The sequence below is a fragment of the Cyprinodon tularosa genome, unplaced genomic scaffold, assembly GCF_016077235.1.
Source record: "Cyprinodon tularosa strain WSP-4 unplaced genomic scaffold, ASM1607723v1 ctg95, whole genome shotgun sequence".
Taxonomy (NCBI): Eukaryota; Metazoa; Chordata; class Actinopteri; order Cyprinodontiformes; family Cyprinodontidae; genus Cyprinodon; species Cyprinodon tularosa.
The window spans coordinates 954,979-974,773 of NW_024039729.1; the positions used below are offsets into that span (position 1 = coordinate 954,979).

Consider the following 19,795-nt stretch of genomic DNA (forward strand, 5'->3'; position numbering starts at 1 on the left):
GGTATGCCCAGAACATATAACAGACAGAAAGAGGAAGCCTTGATGACAGACAAGCAAGGGAAGTTGATATTAACAATGTGTTAAAGAAACAGGCAAGAGGCTATTGAAGGTTTGTGTCGGCTGGTTCTGATGAAGAAGCTGTCTGAAGCATTTAGCGCTGGCTGACCCAGCAAACAACTCCTACAATAGTTTTTGAAGCATACTCCCGTTTAAGGATATTTAAAACTCTAACATATTCACTTCTGTGTTTCTCATGGAAGCTCAATGGTAGCACAAGACAGCATAGATGGCCACATTAAAAACTAGTGATTTAAAGTAGGCTTCGACATTCCACTCATAATAACAAATAATACCCACAGTGCTCAAGACTGACCGCACTTTCCATCCTGCCCTTGATCCGGTCTCAGTCTGGACCGTGTTTTTTTTTACTTCTGTCTCATCTCATGCTGTTTTTTCCCCATATCACAGCTGGTGAATCCGTTTTTTAACTGTAACTTAGAGTGCAACTCCTGGCTGAAGCCTCTCAAAATTATCTAACTGTTTTCAGTAAGCGCTAAAGGCTTCTTGGAAGAAATTTAAAATGGTCTCATGTTGGTTTTTGGCTTAACCCCACTCAAAGGTTTAGTCTTGACTTTGCTCTGCATTGGTGTTCTTGACTTCAACATGACCAGCAATGTGTTGCTTAGATATTTTGGATAATCTGTTGAATTCAATGTTAACGAGGTGACCTGAAATAGGATCAGAACCTCAATAAATGGAAGTACAGGCTACTATAAAGTCTTTTAATCATATTAAAATAAACCGAATTATCCATGAGAGAAATTTATTTTTATCTCCCTAACTAATCGAATTGCTATCCTTTTGAAAGTAATCAACTAATGAATTTATGTTTTACTCTTTTCATATTGAAAGTAATTTTTGCTTCTATAAATCTAGTTTTAGACGAACAATGTCTGAGCTTAGATTGAGATTATGTGATAAGAGGTTGATTAAATCTAAACACTAAACAGCAAATGTTAATTTTGCTTTACTTAATAAAACTAAATTTTATAACAAAAAACAAAATTTATTGTCTAAGCCTTTTACTTAAACCAGCTTTAGTGAGATGAATCTTGAAGTCAACCAGACTCTGACATTCGCAGGAGAGGAGTTTGAGATGTTTCTCTTTCTGACTAATCTGTACTAAGAACATTACTCCTGTTATGTGCTTAATTTATTTCTGGCAAACTTTAGTTCATTTCAGAAAGCAAAGGTTTTCATCCTTGCACTCCTCCCAGGATTTCTGAGCACCACTCAGGCATTCACTTCTATATCAGTAATGAAAAAAGTCTGCCATATGTACCTAGATTATATTTTAGGCTATTTGAGACTTCTTTTAATATTTTGCATTCTGCTTTCAGGATGCATTCCCTTGAAAAGATTACCCGCGGAATGCTACCAGTTGTTTTGAATTTCCCTCGATATGTAGACAGTATTTAAACTCGCCATGGTCCATACAAATTACTCTGAGGCCTCTTTACGTAAACCTTTTTCCATCTCATAAGCTGCCTGTACTCAGACAGTGCATAAGATCTTACCGTAATGTTTACTGTCACTTTACCCATTAGGAGTGGACTAAACTAATGGTCCAACCTGTAAACGGGGCAAACCTGCTTAAAATTATTAAGAAAAGATAATGTTCCTGTTCACATCGTGTGCACCTGATGCATCATAGCTTTCTGTAAATTGGGTTATTTTAAGTCGGAATTAGTGTGTATGTCCTAATTTATGCCTTACAGGAAATATAATTTTTCAATATGTTTTACAGAAAATTTCAACCTGTGTTGTTAACCTTACTATTAATAAGTCAAAAGGAAAACACAGAAAGGTATAGAATGTTGTCAAATTTTCACGTGCTTAAATAACAAAATTTACATTTAGAAGGAATATATATTTTTTCTTACATTAGTACCAGTTCATTCCAACCTTAAAATGAGCTGAAAATAAATTGTTAATCTTAGAATGTAAATGTGTATAGAATCAAATTAGTCTTATTGAAACTTTGACTTGAAGCCTGTAATTTATTCAATATTAGAACTTTAACTATTTTTGCATCTCTAATTGAATAAATAACAATTTCACCTGTCATATGCTTCTCAATTTCTGAATCCATTCTCAGTTTCAAGACTGGCAGACAACAGCAAGCAGGTAGGGAAGATATAGTGAACTTAATCTCTTTATTTGTTAGAGTATAAAGGTTGACCAGTTCAGACAAAGCGCTTCAGCTAAAAATATACTCAGAACCTCAATAGCTGTATCCATATCATAAATCAGAGAATATAGACAAAAGAAGAAACAATAGTGAAAATAAATTATCTGAATAACAATATTAATTACAATAACAATATTTATAATAGACAGTTTTAAAATGAAAGTTTTCTCTGCTTTCAAAATCATCAAAAGGCCGGCATATTTTAAGTGGTGAAAGGATTTTTTTTTTTTTTTCTGTCTGGGTTGCTCCCCCAGTCTCACACATTTACAATATTCACAGTAACTACAAACCTCCTCAGCACATGTTGAACCTGCACTATTCAAGCAGTCAGTGGGGACAAACTTATATGGTGCAAAGACATGTTTTTTATGTGCCTGGCAAAAAAAAAACAAAAAGAAAAAGAAGGCCCCAAGCTTTTCCAGCACATTCTGTACCTGTTGATGAAAGAATACAAGCGCCTTTCTGTTTTTCAACCTGTGACTGAAACAATCAATCAAGACACATAGGATATAAAGACGTATCCATTGCATCTCTGCAGGTTGTTTTACACCCAGTTCTTTACAGTCATATACAGGTGCTGGTCATAAAATTAGAATATCATGAAAAAGTAGATTGATTTCAGTAATTCCATTTAAAAAGTGAAACTTGTATATTATATTCATACATTACATACAAACTCATATATTTCAGATGTTTATTTTGTTTAATTTTGATGATTACAAATGACAACAAATGAAAATCTCAAATTCATCATATCAGAAAATTAGAATATTACTGAAGACCAATAAAAACAAAGGATTTATAGAAATGTTGGCCAACTGAAAAGTATGAACATGAAAAGTATGAGCATGTACAGCACTCAGTATTTAGTTGGGCCTCCTTTGGCCTGTATTACTGCAGCAATGCGGCGTGGCATGGAGTCGATCAGTCTGTGGCACTGCTCAGGTGTTATGATAGCCCAGGTTGCTCTAATAGTGGCTTTTAGCTCTTCTGAATTGTTGGGTCTGGTGTATTGCATCTTCTTCTTCACAATACCCCATAGATTTTCTATGGGGTTAAGGTCAGGAGAGTTTGCTGGCCAATTAAGAACAGGGATACCATGGTCCTTCAACCAGGTACTGGTAGCTTTGGCACTGTGTGCAGGTGCCAAGTCCTGTTGGAAAATGAAATCTGCATCTCCAAAAAGTTGGTCAGCTGCAGGAAGCATGAAGTGCTCTAAAACTTCCTGGTATGTGGCTGCGTTGACCCTGGACCTCAGAAAACACAATGGACCAACACCAGCAGATGACATGGCACCCCAAACCATCACTGACTGTGGAAACTTTACACTGGACTTCAAGCAACGTGGATGAAGTGCCTCTCTTCTTTTCCTCCAGACTCTGGGACCTTGATTTCCAAAGGAAATGCAAAATTTACTTTCATCAGAGAACATGACTTTGGACCACTCACCAGCAGTCCAGTCCTGTTTCTCTTTAGCCCAGGCAAGACGCTTCTGACGCTGTCTGTGGTTCAAGAGTGGCTTGACACAAGGAATGCGACAGCAGAAACCCATGTCTTTCATACGTCTGTGTGTGGTGGTTCTTGAAGCACTCACTCCAGCTGCAGTCCACTCTTTGTGAATCTCCCCCACATTTTTGAATGGGTTTTGTTTCACAATCCTCTCCAGGGTGCGGTTATCTCTCTTGCTTGTTCACTTTTTTCGACCACATCTTTTCCTTCCCTTCGCCTCTCTATTAATGTGCTTGGACACTGAGCTCTGTGAACAGCCAGCCTCTTTAGCGATGACCTTTTGTGTCTTGCCCTCCTTGTGCAAGGTGTCGATGGTCGTCTTTTGGACAACTGTCAAGTCAGCAGTCTTCCCCATGATTGTGTAGCCTATAGAACTAGACTGAAAGACCATTTAAAGGCTTTTGCAGGTGGTTTGAGTTAATTAGCTGATTAGAGTGTGGCACCAGGGGCCATCAATTTTGAACCTTTTCACAATATTCTAATTTTCTGATATGATGAATTTGAGATTTTCATTTGTTGTCATTTGTAATCATCAAAATTAAACAAAATAAACATCTGAAATATATGAGTTTGTATGTAATGTATGAATATAATATACAAGTTTCACTTTTTAAATGGAATTACTGAAATCAATCTACTTTTTCATGATATTCTAATTTTATGACCAGCACCTGTACAACCATTTTCAAATCTCTGCAGAGGTCCGTGTCTCCACCTTAGCCCATCGCTGTAACCATATTAGAGTGGTGAGGATGTCCAAATGAGGGGTGTATAGGGGTGGGCGTGGGGAGCATGTGTCCAGCGTGGCTAAAAGGTGGCAAGTGGCCCATGGTCATGTGACCAGCCAGTGACGTTGCACTGAAAGGGGAGTTCTTGTCATGCAGACTTTTGGAGAACTCCTCATAGCTGTCGCCGGCTCGCTTGTTCTTTTTGGACTTGTTAGACATCTTCCGATTCCGAGTCTGTATTCCCTCCTTTTTCATGGTGAGAGGCCGGTTCACCTGCAGAAGGGAAGGATCAGGAAAGGAGGTCAGTAAGGCTCATAAATTAGATAGTATAGATCAGCATAAAAACATACAGGAGCTGATTTAACAACAGGATCCAGTCATCTGACTGAAACATTTAAATCTTAAGGCAAAGATGTAACACTACTCTATGAGACATAACATAGTACTGTGGTGTTTAGGCATGAGCAAGTTACTGGTTTTCAGGTCAAACATTCTGTCATGAAGATTCAGCAGATTAAGGTTCTATTAATAGGAGCCTACAAAAATGCCAGAGAAACCAGAATGCTACTCCACTATGTCTTATTCACAAGACATGTGATTGAACAATACATCTGGGCAGTCATAATACAGAAACTAAAGGAGCTGCAACTATCTCTTTTATAAAACTCCATTTATGTTAAATAAATAACGCATGTTAAGCGGCTCCCTCTAAGATGACTACCTCAGCAGACTGTCACACCAATCAACCAGTCTATATCAGCACCTTGTACTTTTGCTAGCTTCATAGGATCAATAGAGATCAGAAAAAGTACTATCTAATTTATATCTGTTTTATTTGATTTAATCTAAAACAATAAGAAATAAATTTGTATTATAAATTTGTTGTACAAATCATATTCAATCAACAATAAAGGCCAGGTTAATGTGTCCAAATAAGACATTTCATGTCAATTTTCCCATCCACTCTCATCATAATCTGCAGTAAAAATAAAACCAACAATCTCTTTTTTAATGATAAGACAATCACCTTCCATGTAATTCCATTAGAACTGCTAATAGTTGCCATATAGTATACTTACACAGTCAACCATGATCTTTTTAAAAAGGTGCAAAATAGTTAGATTTATATTCCAAAATGGCTCTATTTTCTATCTTGTAACTGTCAGAAGATAAGCATACATAGATATGTATTTTTTTGATTATTTTTTTTTGGTCTTATTTCTTTTTCAGACAGATTTTACGTCCAAAGAAAAAACTATACAAAAAATAAAATAGTCTAGTGCTGCCCCTCCCCCTTACTGGTAGTCAGGTGACAAATAAAATGATCAGAGCTGGACTTAAGCGGAGACCTTCAGCTTGAGAGTAAAAAAGGCTGTGCATCATTGTAAAACATTTGGGGATATTAACTATTAGTAAATACATTTAGAAAAAATACCAAACTGCTCCTTTTTTGGCCATGACTAATACTGTAGGCCTGCTAATCATGATATAATAATAATCAGTCTTTTGCCACTATGCACCTACAGGGTCCATATTGTCTGTCTATGCCATTGCATTAATGCTATTCAAGTAGAAGGGAGCCCCAGCAACAGTCCCACCATTGTTATCCTCAAGGGGATTACGCCTACCGTGGAAACAATAACACACAATAAAAGGAGAACAGATAAATCAGAGCAAAAGTGTCTAAGCAGTAAACCCCTCAACTCCTCCTCTGTTCTCTACAATTGCACCGCCTCACTTGATAATTACATAAATCTACATAACCTGTTATATGGCGCTAATATGATGCAGAGGAAACTTACGTTATGCAGCTTGTAGTAGAGGCCACAGGCATTGCATACTGGGTCTCCATTTGCGTTGCGCCGCCAGAGTGTGGTGGTGGTCGTCTGACAGTTAGCACAACAGGTGCCTGCTCGTCTGGCAGCCGACTGCAAATTAATTCATATTTCAGTTTGATTAGAATGGAACAGCACTCATAGAAAAGCAGGTGGACTTTTAGATAACATTTTTTTTTCCTGGTAACCAATTTTTTTTAAATGGGGCGTGTAGATCAGAGATAAGCTTGATTTTGTTTTTAATGAATAGGATTTGTTTATTATCTGTCAACCTCTGTCAAATCCTTGTCCAGAAGGAGAAATTGCTTCAAAGGCAGTGAGTCTACATAAATGAACCACATGGCCTTAAATAATTAACTGTATCTGACTGTCATATTTTGAAATGATTATGTACTTGTATTCCATGTAGCTGATTCTGAACCTGTTTAAAGGACACAATTATTTTGGCATTCCCTGTTTTCATTGGATTGTACATGTTTGATACAAATGGAAATAAACTGGATCTTTTTGCCTTAACAATGTTTTTTCTTATACACTGTAAAAAGTGACTTTTTGGTGCAGTAAACTCTATTAGAGTATTCGTCTTAATTTCTACTCTGTATTTTAAAGCTTCAGTAAAAATAGAGTTCTAAAGAAAATTAAACCTGATACTTGAATTTTGAGGAAAGAGGAGGTTTTACTTAGATTTCCTCATACTATTTAAATGTTTAATAGCAGTATGTACATAAACATAAAAATACTACATAAAATTTACTCTAAAAATTTAAATTTTGAAACGCACGCAAGGCCCATGCGTACTGTAGCTCACAGCAAGACTGATTCTGCTCCGAGTCCAGACGTTACAGGTTCACACACAGAGCAAGAGGTAGTCCCGATGACAGTCATTTTGGGAGGGTGCAAACGAACTGCAAAAGCCTGCTCGCTGCTCATGGGACTGATATATGCCCTGAACATCGCATACCCTTGCACTTTGAGCTACAGTTTTGAAGTCTTCCAAAAACTTTTCCTGGAGTTAGATGGATTTAAACTGTCCCCAAAAGTAAAAACCCTGAAGTTGAAGTTGCTTTCCTAAATGCATTCATGACTTTGTCATCTTAGGGTAGGAAAATGTGGCATCAAATCTCAAGAATTAGCAGTGGGTTCCAGTTAATCTTAGTGGAAGGTTCCCTGTTATTAATGGTTTTTATTTTTTGCCAAATAAGATATGTTATTTCGCAATCATCTCATGAAACATCTAGTAGAGATTTAATTCTTCATTGAGAATGGTTAGACTTTTTAAGCTGTTAATTTTTAATTGTGTTGATTATGTTTCATTATTGTTGTAATTGCATTCTTAAAAGTCAACCAATCTGGATGACTGGTTCAAATGTTGAAATTGCACTGTTTCAGTGTGTAGGTTTGTAAGATTTATATCGCATATTTGAGTTGTGACTATATTATCAGATCTGTGTTGGATGTGGTGTAAATGAAATATATTTGTTGTTTGTAACTCATACTAACCTTATCTTTTTTTGGTACAATTCTAATGCAGTACAACATAATGCACTTTTACTATTAATACTGTATCTGTACATGCTTTTTTCATTTAAATAGAGGCATACATAATCTTTACACCACTGCTCAAACTTTAAGTGGCTGTTTCTTCTGACCCTCGCCCAGAAGTTGTTTTGAGCATGTTTGTGTAAGTTTCTGTAACAAATGTTGAAACTTTCAGTTTCAGAGGGTTGTAAATTTTTCATTCCATATTTGAAAAGAACAATTTCAGTTTAAGCGTTGCTCAGTGGGGCAGTGCTACCCACTGCCCCACTGAGCAATTGCACCAGCAAGAAGGTTCTGGGTTTGATTCCCGGCTCGGGGTCTTTCTGCATGGAGTTTGCATGTTCTCCCTGAACATGCATGGGTTCTCTCTGGGTACTCCGGCTTCCTCCCACAGTCCAAAAATATGACTGTTCCTTGGATTCTCTAAATTCTCCCTAGGTGTGAGTGTGTGCGTGAATGGTTGTTTGTCTCTTGCCTTAAAAAGTTTGAGTGAAATGCTGTTTGTGCCTATGAAAAACAAGTGCACTTTACTTCATTTGTTTAAATGAATCTAACTTACAACTTGGATGTAATTAAGTAAATAATACTTCACTAATCTTCACAACTGTTATGCCTCATAGAAGGTAAAATTAACTTGATGCTGGCAAGTGAGTGTCACTTGGTATAACAGCATTAAATTTTACATAAAAAATTTGTGCGCAAATACAGTCTATTTTTTAAGTAAATCTTGAGTGATTTTTTCAGTGTAGGTTTAGTTAGTATTATTTAAAATAAGTTTATCTGTATAATAATTTAAAATGAACAGAATACAATGAACATGTTTTAAAGTTAACATTATTTGCCTCCTAATTTTCACAAGCACCGCTTTTCTTTAGCAGATTGATCATTTTGACTCTGCAATGTAAATATGAATTTTGCTAAGTTATTAACATTAGTATGTATCCTATTTATATCATGACCATACATACTATTTTATAATTCCAATGTTCAATCATGGATAGAGTTGAACAATGTTAACTACTTAAACTTGTAATAAGTCCCACTAAAACATTGCGACTAAAACTGAATTAAAAACAATGGTTCAGACAGTGCGTTTGTATTTCTATTTTTATTTATTTATTTCCAGTAGATAGGATAAAGGCTGATATCTATGAATCGTGGTCTAAATTAATCTGTTAACCTAAATTCAAAAACAGTTATAAGACTTGAGGACTGAGAACCTTTTACATTTTGGATTAAGAATCTTGTCTTTTCCAGCTTTATATATATCAGCAACAGTGTTCATTCTAAAATTAAAGTTTCTAGCAAGCTGGGTGTTTTAACTCTAAAGCAGTAATGGCAAATCTTATCTTTGGACAGTCAAGGAAATGTTTGATACACCACCGTATTAGAAAAGTTATAACAACTTTTATCCAGCTCTAGTTAAAGTAAAGGTAAAAATATTTTTAAAAGTTTTGTATCAGTCTTTAACCAAACAAGCAACAGAACTAATGCTTAAAGTAAAAGATAATGCCAAATGCTCCAGTTAAAGTTTTCCCTTGAGTCTAAGAAAGTTGCTGAATGTAAAGTACATGTTGACTGGAGTATAAGAGAATTTTATTATTTTACTTTTATTATTTGATCATCAACCCCTTCTTATTTAGGTCTATTTTTAACAGTTGCAATGTAGTTGAATGAAAGCTATTGAAATACTGAATACTGTACTAATTAGAATCTAAAGAATAAAATTGAGTCATTATTTTTTGTTATTTTCCTTTTTTTTTTTTTTATTCGTTTGTGTGTTTTTTTTTTTTTCTTCTTTCCTTGTAGGTTGTTTTCCCAGTGTACCTCTAACTCTTTGCATCACCTTGTTTATTTTAAGGACGCCTTATTTATATTTCTCCAGATGTTGACCCAAAATGGTGTAGCCTTATATGTTGTTTTTGTTGTTTTTACCTAATTAGGCCTAAAGGATGGTATTTTACGTATGCCAGCTTCCAAAAATGCCCCAATGTTCCTTTTTTTTTTTCTGAACTCCATTCGCTGCTCCATCTCTGCGGTGGACGGAAAGGTTGACCACTAAAAAAAATGAGGTGCAGGCCAATAGGCGGCCAGAGGAGGAAGCTGCTGCTGCTTTATCTGGAGCGGTCAGACATCCGGAGAGGAAGCTGGAAGGGTGCTGCCGCTGAGCTGAGCGAGAGGCTTGGAGCAGCGCTGCGAGTCTCTGCAGAACTGGATACGGAAACCAGAGCTGATATACGAGCGTCTGTCTGAGTGCAGGCCGGGCTGATGACGGCCGGAGCAAAGGGGAACGATCCTATAATTCGCAAGGAACACTTTTTTTTGTAGTTTTCTTTTTAAGGTATGATCCCATACTGGGACATATATTTTTATTTGTTTTATTTTATTTATTTCGCATTCCAAACATACCTGCCGAACCATTTCAGAAAGTGTTTATGTAATGGGTTAAAATATTTTACTTAAGGGTTTAAATAACATATTTGTTTAAATATAATTCTGTATTCTATTCTTTAACGTTATGAATGCTTAAAAAACGTGTAAGCAATGAAACGAAATTTTTGTGGCTTTTTTTTCATATCCATCCACAAAGCTGGTGTTTGAGGGCAGTATATGATTAAAAGAAAAATATATAGTTTTTTTTATTAAGTTGAAAAGCCTGAAAAATGTCTATCCCATAACGCTTCATATTTGCTGGTGTAGATTCTCAGTCATCCAGGTCATAGTCATTTCAAAAAAGTTCTTACTTTTCTTTGAATCACACAGTAAATTTTACAGTGTTACAACAACGGGAGTAAAATTAACACTACAGAGTTCTAATTTAACACTAATTCAGAGTGGGACCAAATGCACTCTTAAATTGATACTTTAACAATGCAAAATTTAATGTGCAAATCTTCTTTGTTTATTTGGGACTGATTTTGGTCACATAAACTATAGCTTTGAAAAAAAACATCTTTCAAACGAAATTTTTTTTTAATAATCTAAACAGTTTATATCAATGCCTTTGAAGTCATGATAATGTTAATAATGATCTAATAATAAGAACAACAATAATAATAGTAAGGCATGCCTACTATTAACTAATTTTACATTTTTGGCAGCAATTTTGAAAAGCACACAGCAGGTTCAATTCTTTTGCTTCAAGAAATGTCCATCTGGCCCAGCTATCAATGACCCTATCAGAGGTAGCAGTAATAATGATAACACCAACAACACAGATAGCCCCTTGTTACTTGCTGCCAGAGCCAAAGGTGCAATAGGTGAATAAGGAGCACAATTCCTGGAAACTGATTGGGAAAATATAACTTTCCAGGAATTGTTCCTCCTCCCTTCACCCTTCACCCCGCACTCTCTTTATGTACTCTGTCTCACAAAAATGCACACACAATGTTGTTGGTTTCTATGTAGAGGGGGTACAAGACTCACCAGCCTCCGTTTGGGTTTGATGAGCGGTCTGTTCTGGCCATTCATTTTGTGGTAGAGTCCGCAGGCATTGCACAGGTAGTGTCCAGTGCTGTCCCGTCTCCAGAGAGGTGTGGAAGTGGCTCCACAGTTAACACACTCACGGCCCTCTGACAAGGAACATGCATGCATAGGTAAGTCAGTTTACCAATAAACTATGAAAAAACTGTTAGGAAAGTGAACTTTTTATAAATAAATTTATATATAACAGCATCACATTGCAATTTGCATTTCAATAACTATAACATTGCAAAAAACTATCAAATCTTTAAGAAGCAGCAAAGTTTGTTTCAATGCATACTATGGGTGATGCTACACAAACACCCTGGAAAGTAATGTGGGTCAGTATTATAGAAACTTTTGTTCAACAGTTAGATTTCAGAGGCCAGAAAACTCTCTGTTTATATAACTTATTTGCATCTGAAACAACAGCCTGATTGAATCTCTTCTGGTCTGTAATCAAGTAAGAGTGAGTAAGGACAGTGTCTCCAAACAATCAGGACAGCGTCTTATGTAACAGAGAAGTGACTCTCTGTCTAAATATCATGTTTGTGTCTCCCTCTCTTCTGGGCTCCAAAAACGGATTTTCCTTTCACACCTCTGGTTCGGATCCAGTTCTCTGTAACCTGCAGCTTCTGGTGCTGCAGTCAACTCTACTATAATCACACGGTCACACTTAACCAAAGAGGGCTTTGAGTGACTTTGCTAACTGGTTGACAAACAAACTATTCATTAACTCTATCATTTGCAAGAAAATTATCTATATAAAAACTGCAATTATAGTGTGTTTTTGTGTTGTTTTAATCTTTATCAGTTTATTACAATTTAACTTACTCTTAAAATAATATAACTACTAATTAATGTTATGCAATTTTTGGGGGAGGGTGGGCTGTAGCAAAGGTATTTTTAATCAATAAAAGTTTTGTCAATAAAACTTTAAGTGTCTCATTCATTATAAAAAAAAAACTATTACAATGTATATGTATGTATATAATATATAATGGTGGTTTCGTATCATCATTTCAGGTTGTTTCTCCCTGATGATTAATATAAATTAATTTTCCATAAACTTAATTTAGGGTATTGTAAGAATTTATGATTAGTCTACACCTTTTCTGTAAATAATACAATCTACAGGTTAAAACTAACTTGTTTTTGTCTGATTTAAATATGGCACATTTAATAAAGGCTTCAAGATTGCTCCAACACAACGGAATTGTAATATAATATACAGTCAAATACACATTTAATTAAGCTGCTAATATTTCTTATGATTGTTTACCTTCATTAATAATCAAAAGCATTGATGTAAAGATGAATACACCATGAATGGCGCATTGGCAAAGTGGCCCCAACAAATACTGCTTTGAATAACGCATAAGCCGATGCTGCTTTTAAAAATAAAATACAGTGTGTTCTTCTAAGGATTTAAATCTAAAATCATTGTAAAACTCACAGGAAGCCTTTCTACAAATACACACTATTTATTTTCCAGGTTCTTATTTTTTATTTTTATTTTTTTATTTTTTTATTTTTTATTGTTTTGCTCACCGGTGCAGGACCGAGCCTTGCTCTTGCTCTTGTGGGGGAAGCCATGCGTGGACCCCAGCAGGCTCCCCGGGTGGAACAGGCTGCTGCCATAGTCGTGGGGCGTTGGGAGGGAGTACGGGTTGTAAGGTGGTATGGGATGGTGGGCAGATGGGGTCTGTGCGCTCATTGAAGCCAGGCTGTTTCTCAGCTGATTGGAATCCTCAATCTTCATGCTGTCCGTTAAAGACAATTGATATTTGATAGATTCCTTTTCGTCCATCCTGAGGGCGGCGGAGGAGGAAGGGGACGCGGCTCCCGGGTCCGGGGATACGTCTTTGGGTGGTGTAGGGGGGAAAGTGTAAGGGTGGGAGCTGCTTTGAGACTGCGGCGTCAGAGAAGATGCGCTGGGCGCGTTTGAGTTGCTGCTGCAGGAGTAGACAGCAGAGAGCGCGCCTGGGGAAGCGGAGCCCGGATGGTGCAGGCTGGGTTTGCTGAAGGGGCTTACGGCCCAGGCGTTATGGTGATGGGCCGACAGGGCTGCTTTCCCTCCGTCAAGCCACGAGATCCCCGGGCTGTGGAGGAGATGAGGCCGGCAGACCTGAGTCCCGGTCAGACGAGCTATGGAGAAAAAATGTAGAGAATTGGTTTAAGGATGTATGGGGGAGTTTGGATGCAAATTGACTTGTTATTTTCCTCTTGTAAAATAAAACCCTAAGAAGTAATTAAATGTCTCATCTGAAACTATGTAATCCCTAAAATCCCAGTTTTGTTCTAACTAAATGTGGCATAGGCTACAACAAGACAGTTGATATAAAATAAATAAATGAAAATGAAAAAAATGACAAGTAAAACTTCAGAGTCAAAATATGAGATTTGTAATGACATTTGGGGTTTTTATTCAAATTACCGTGCGCTTGGCTGTAGGACACCCTGGCCCGGGCTGTGTTTGGGTAATAAGGGTTTCCCTGCGAGTCCAGGTGATTAAAGAAAACGTCCACCTCATCTGGAGGCAGCAGCTGTGTGGTGGGCTCCATGTAGCTGTGGCCCAGGCCGGGGTGGTGGGAGTCCGGGTGTTGTCCATTCAGCATGGTTGCGTGGGGATGCATCCAACGGGGCTGATCAGCAGCCACATCCATCTCTATCTCTCCCTGGGTGCTCTATGAGGGCTCTCTGGTTTATATATTTATAAAGAGAGTAAATATCCAGGAGGTTCTTTAAAATAGAGTCCTTTTATTATATCTTTGCAGCGTCCATATGGTTCAGTTCTCGCTTAAATTCCTCTTTTGCGCATAAACAAACTGCAAGAATGGAAGAAATAATTAACATTTTAATGCCATGATTATGAGTCAGTGCAACTAGTACAGTCTCAAAAATCTTTCACTCAAATCATTGCGCATAAGGCAATCAGTATGTGCCAGAAACCTGAACAAACCTTACCTATTTAGTAGGGTGTTTTTAAACTTTGATTTGATTAAAAACCAACAAAAAAGAAAAAGCTTCCTTTTCTGCGTGTCGCGCTGCAGGTCGTCTTTCAGTCAGAGTTTGTCAGAGTAAAGAGTCCGCTGAGTCTTCCGACGCACATAACTGCGCCTGACAGCGCGGGGCCAGCCTAGTTAAGGAGACCAGGGCGGAGTCTGAGTCTGGGGCCCAGCCAATTGAAGTCTGCCTCCATGCAAAACCTCAGAGGCAAATCTCTGGCCAGAAAATCACAGATATATGTTTGCATTATGAACAATACATCGTCTGCCTATCCGAGTAGTAGCCTAGGCTGTTTGAGAAACTTGAAAAAATATATATGATTTGTAAAAACATATTAAATGTGATTGCAACAAGAATAGTTTGATTTTAGACGTTTTATTCTGTGGGGCAGACAATCTGTGCTACAACAGATGACATCCAGTTTTGCTTTGCATGCATTTCGGTTGATGAGAGACAGGAGAGACTATGATTGTTATAAAAAGCAAAGCAACCCTACTGAACCACTATGTTTATTTTTTATGAAACGTTCTATTAGTTTTACATCGTATTTTATTCACACTTTCAAAAAGGTTGGGTCATCCTCAGTTTGGGTCTTTTTTATGCCCCATTTTCCCTCAGTCTCTTTTTTTTATTGCTGAATCATGAAAACTTATAAGGGGGCCTGCAGAGTTGTTATTGATTCCGTTCTGAACTATTAATGGTTGATCTTTGTAAAGGTAAAATAGGCTGACCACTCCTGAGAACATCCCCCATGTTTCCGTATGAATAATAGCTCTAGCAGCACCTTCTGGCTTTGTGAACCTTCAGGGAAATATGTATCTTAATTTATTTTGGCTTGATGTGTTGAATGTATGCCTGGCAGTATTCAGTTCTGGAACATGTTAATTTGAGAGCTTTCCTCTTTATTGAATTTTGCTGTTACTTATTGTTGTATTAGTTTTTTGTTTGTTTGTTTGTTTGTTTTGTTTTTGATAATCTGAAATATTTAAGTGTAATAATACATTAACAGAAGTAATATGTAAAAGCATAAATACTATTTGTCAGTCCATTTTGTTTGAGGGTTGTGCCTGGTCTGGATGCATGTGTACATTGAACCAAATTGGGTTATGGTCTTAACTGATCCTAATTAAATCATGATTTAAAACAACATAAAGAGAAACCAAAGAGGTGTAAGTCTCAAATATGGAAATTTATGTCTAAATAGATTTATTTTGCGTGACTTCCATCTCTCTCTCTCTCTTTCTGTTTCTGACTCGTGCATGATTGACAGACAGTAATTGTAAAGGGAGCGCGTGCAGTCCCGACTGGCCAACGCAGCCGCCTGCTTGACGCCGTCTCCTGACGTCACTGTATTTTAGGAAAAAAAAAAAAAACAGAAAAAAACGACACTGCAGGACATGAACTTTCTCTCTTAGCAAGAGGAAGGACCGAGCCGAGCAGCACTGGACAGTGTGGGGGGTTGTTTGGAAGCCTTTTGTAGTCCCAGCGGATGAACTTCAGGAGATATTTACATTGTAGGGGTATTTATAAAAGCTCACATATCGGCTATAACTACATCATCCACATCCTGATTGAAGAGAAAATACAAATAAAAACAAACCCTACACACCCTGAATAAATTGATTCGAATAATTGATTTTGTTTCTATCAGAATTTGGTTAAAATAAACTATTGTATCCACGTTTTTCTTGTGACTAAAGCTGCGTAATGTTGACAGGCCGAAACTGAACTTCAGGTTGAATCTGAGGGTTCTGTTAGAAGGAGCTGATGATTAAGGTGATGGCAAAGAGGCTTTCCAAATTCATTAGCAAAAAAAACTCTGGCTCATCAGACAAAAAATAATTATAAATACAACCAATGTCAAAAACTAGGGGGATATAAATTGTATCTATCTATCTATCTATCTATCTATCTATCTATCTATCTATCTATCTATCTATCTATCTATCTATCTATCTATCTATCTATCTATCTATCTATCTATCTATCTATCTATCTATCTATCTATCTATCTATCTATCTATCTATCTATCTATCTATCTATCTATCTATCTATCTATCTATCTTCCAGTATTTATATTGTTATGTTTATATCTTCACTTCTTGTGGCTTGATATATCTGTTTACTGATTGTGGTTTCAATCGCTTGCCAAGCATGGTGTAACTGAGATTGAACATTCCTATTCTTTTCTAGCAGATAAAGCCTGTTAAGAGGAAATCCACCAAAGAGAGTTGGAGAAAGCAGTGAGCGTGAATTAGAGCTCGTCAGCATGATAATGTGGGAAACACACATGCTTTAGTGTGACTCCCCTCCTTTTTTGATCCGGCCTGGCGATAAATAACCTTATCGGCCGAGAACATGCACTGCACATTTTTTTTTTTTTTTTTTTTTAAGGATTTCGCATTAATTTCAACCACACTTTGAATATATATTTTTTCCGCTAAATACTGATGGGTTAAAACTGAGAAAAGTGGGTGATCATTCACAATGATTAGGATTTGATCATTTTGTAAGGAGTTCCACTGTCATGCAAAAGAAATAGGCCTTAAAAATAATACATTATTATTATTATTATTATTATTATTATTATTATTATTATTATTATTATTATTATTATTATTATTATTATTATTATTATTATTATTATTATTATTATTATAGCATTGTAGTCAGCATTTAGCCTCTAGTTAATGAAATATTTGTATTAAATAAATCTACGCATTTTTGTGGTTGAGAATATCAGAGAAAATTGCACGCGTACAGGTCTCCTCGTATCGCACTGATTATAGCCTATCCCGGGGTAACTTTTCATCGGTGCCGCCTAATCTTTGTTCTTTGTGAAGATAATAAATAGCCTAATCGTTATCAGCGAGCTGCTGGAGGTGTCGGGGAGAAAAGGAGCTGATCGGCCCTGGGAATAGGCTCCAAAGTGCCTCGGAATAAATGACATTTCTTATCTCTAGCGCCCAGATTATCGCCCTCTTTTCAAACTCGCAACAACAAATACATCTAATGCAGCGAATGCATCACTTACTGGACCAGATCTGCGTGCTTGATTGATAGATAGGCAGATAGAGGAGGAGGGGTGCAGAAATAGGAAGAGGGGATCAGCTTTTGGTTGTTATTAACAAGTTGAATGCTCTGCATGTGAAAAAGTCTTTATTTTGCTCGTCTGACAGCATTGGTTGAGCTCTTTGGGTTCTCATTATTTTTCAGGTTATCTGGGGAAGCCATCAAAGATTCAGTGTCTTTGTTGTGGTGTCCTGTTACTTTCATCTTGGATTTGACTGAATACGAGTTTAAGAGCCGGCTGCATCCAGGAAAATATATTTGAATAACGTTTGAATGTGTTGGTAATTTTTGCAAATGAAAAAAAACAAAAAACAAAAAAAAAGCAAATGTGATTATTTATTTTGTTTATAGTCAGGCTGTATTTAATACATTTCAATGTCATGGCACATAACGCGATCCTATTCAGTTTATTTATGCACTATTTATTTCTTTACAACATTTGCTTTTTATTTAATTCCATTTTATTAACCTATACATATAGCTATGTATGTATATTATATGTATATATATGATTTCTTTGTTTATTTTTTTTAACTGTAACAACTATGTGATTGTATATGTATATTCCATGTGTATATGTTTGTGTGGGTCAGTGGTTGTTTTAATGATTAATGGGATAAATATGATTCTAAGCATATTTTTGGCCGTTTCACTGAAAAACGACTCATAAGGTTTTCTTAAAAAATATAAGTACATATAAGCATAAGTATATAAGTAATTATTTACACTCAAATAATTTAAGTAAAATATAATGCTGCAATATAAACACTTCTTTACCAGTATCAAGTGAATTTTACTTTTCATAAGACATAATAGTTGTGAAATATATTAAGTAACATTTATTGAATTACATCCAAGTTATAAGTTAGATTAATTTAAAGAATCACCAAAAAGTAAAAATAAAAAATCCAACAATCCACACCTTTTTTTCCAAGTTTGAAGACGTTTCGCTTCCCATCGAGGAAGCTTTTTCAAATTAAAATGTTAAAAAGCTTCCTGGATGGGAAGCGAAATGTTGTCAGACTTGAAAACAAAGTCCAGTGGATTTTTTTTTAACAATTTTAGAATGACCATGACCTGGATGACTGAGAATCTCCAATAGCATATTAAACAAATTAAGTAAAGCCTACTTGTTTTTCATAGGCACAAGCAGCATTTTACTCAAAATTCTAAGGCAACACAGAGACGAACAACCTTTCACACACACACACCTAAGGAGCATTTAGAGAGGCCAATTAACCTAACAGTCATGTTTTTGGACTGTGGGTGGAAGCTGGAGTACCCAGAGAGAATATATGCATGCACAGGGAGAACATGCAAACTCCATGCAGAAAGATCCCAGGCCGGGATTTGAACCTGTAAGATCAAAAATATTTAACTTACACAAAGATGCTCAAAACAGCTTCTGTGTGAGGATCAGAACAGAAGCTGCCACTTAAACTTTCAGCAGTGATGTAAAGATTATCTATGCCTCTATTTAAATGAAAAAAAAAAAGCATGTACAAATATTAAAAGTGCATTATGTTGTACTGCATTAGAATTTGTACTGAAAAGGAGATAAGGCTGCTGTGAGTTGTAAACAACAAATACACAGTACTTCATGTACACCACATCCAACACAGATCTGATAATATAGTCACTACTCAAATATGCAATAAAAACCTACACACTGAAACAGTGCAATTTCAACATTTAAACCAGTCGTCCAGACTAGCGGACTTTTAATAATGCAATTACAATATTAATGAAACAAAATCAACACAATTAAAAATCAACAGCTAAAACTGTCTAACCATTCTCAATGAAGAATAAAATCAAAACATACCCTCCCACATTGCAGAGGGTATGTATGCCAAGTTCAGGCCATATAACAGTCCCATGAGCAGCGAGCAGGCTTTTGCAGTACGTTTGCACCCTCCCAAAATGACTGTTGTTGGGACTACCTCTTGCTCTGTGTGTGATCTTGTAATGTCTGGACTCAGAGCAGAATCAGTCCTGCTGTGAGCTACAGTGCGCATGTGCCGTGCTTGCGTTTCAAAATGTTACATCTTTAGAGTAAAGTTAATGTAGTATTTTTAGGTTTATGTGCATATTGCTATTGAACATTTAAATGGAATAAGGAAATCTAAGTAAAATGTACTATTTCCCCAAAATTTATTTAAAAATTTAAATAGTATAAGGAAATCTAAGTAAAACTTACTCTTTCCCCAAAATTCATGTATTAAATAAAAATATGGTTAATTTTACTTCAGAATCTCTGGATTTTACTGAAGCTTAAAAATACAGAGTAGAAATTATGACAAAGAGTTTACTGCACCAAAAAGTCCCTTTTTTCAGTGTGGGCACACAAAATTAAGTCCAGGAAAGCCACTTTATCCAAATGTTAATA

At 36.4% G+C, this 19,795-nt stretch overlaps 1 protein-coding gene across 1 annotated transcript; it reads right to left on the reverse strand.

Annotated features, from left to right (window-relative positions):
• Nucleotides 1–2,197: 2,197 nt before the first annotated feature.
• On the reverse strand, nt 2,198–14,452 carry gata2b (GATA binding protein 2b). Its single transcript, XM_038275275.1, has 7 exons — nt 14,292–14,452; nt 13,762–14,152; nt 12,876–13,472; nt 11,289–11,434; nt 6,291–6,416; nt 4,439–4,761; nt 2,198–2,824 (listed from the first exon to the last, which is right to left on the reverse strand). Exons 2-6 carry the CDS (start codon nt 13,988–13,990, stop codon nt 4,477–4,479), a joined length of 1,383 nt encoding a protein of 460 aa, XP_038131203.1. The 5' UTR covers nt 13,991–14,152; nt 14,292–14,452; the 3' UTR covers nt 2,198–2,824; nt 4,439–4,476.
• Between the last annotated feature and the right edge of the window lie 5,343 nt (nt 14,453–19,795).

What these genes read in the sequence shown, in the direction of transcription:
- gata2b (XM_038275275.1), bottom strand. Translation starts at nt 13,990, where the DNA reads ATGGATGTGGCTGCTGATCAGCCCCGTTGGATGCATCCCCACGCAACC. An exon ending in CAAGGCTCGGTCCTGCACCG is followed by an intron (nt 11,435 to 12,875) that starts GTGAGCAAAACA and finishes GTTCCTTGTCAG; the next exon opens with AGGGCCGTGAGTGTGTTAAC. An exon ending in TCTACTACAAGCTGCATAAC is followed by an intron (nt 4,762 to 6,290) that starts GTAAGTTTCCTC and finishes TCCCTTCTGCAG; the next exon opens with GTGAACCGGCCTCTCACCAT.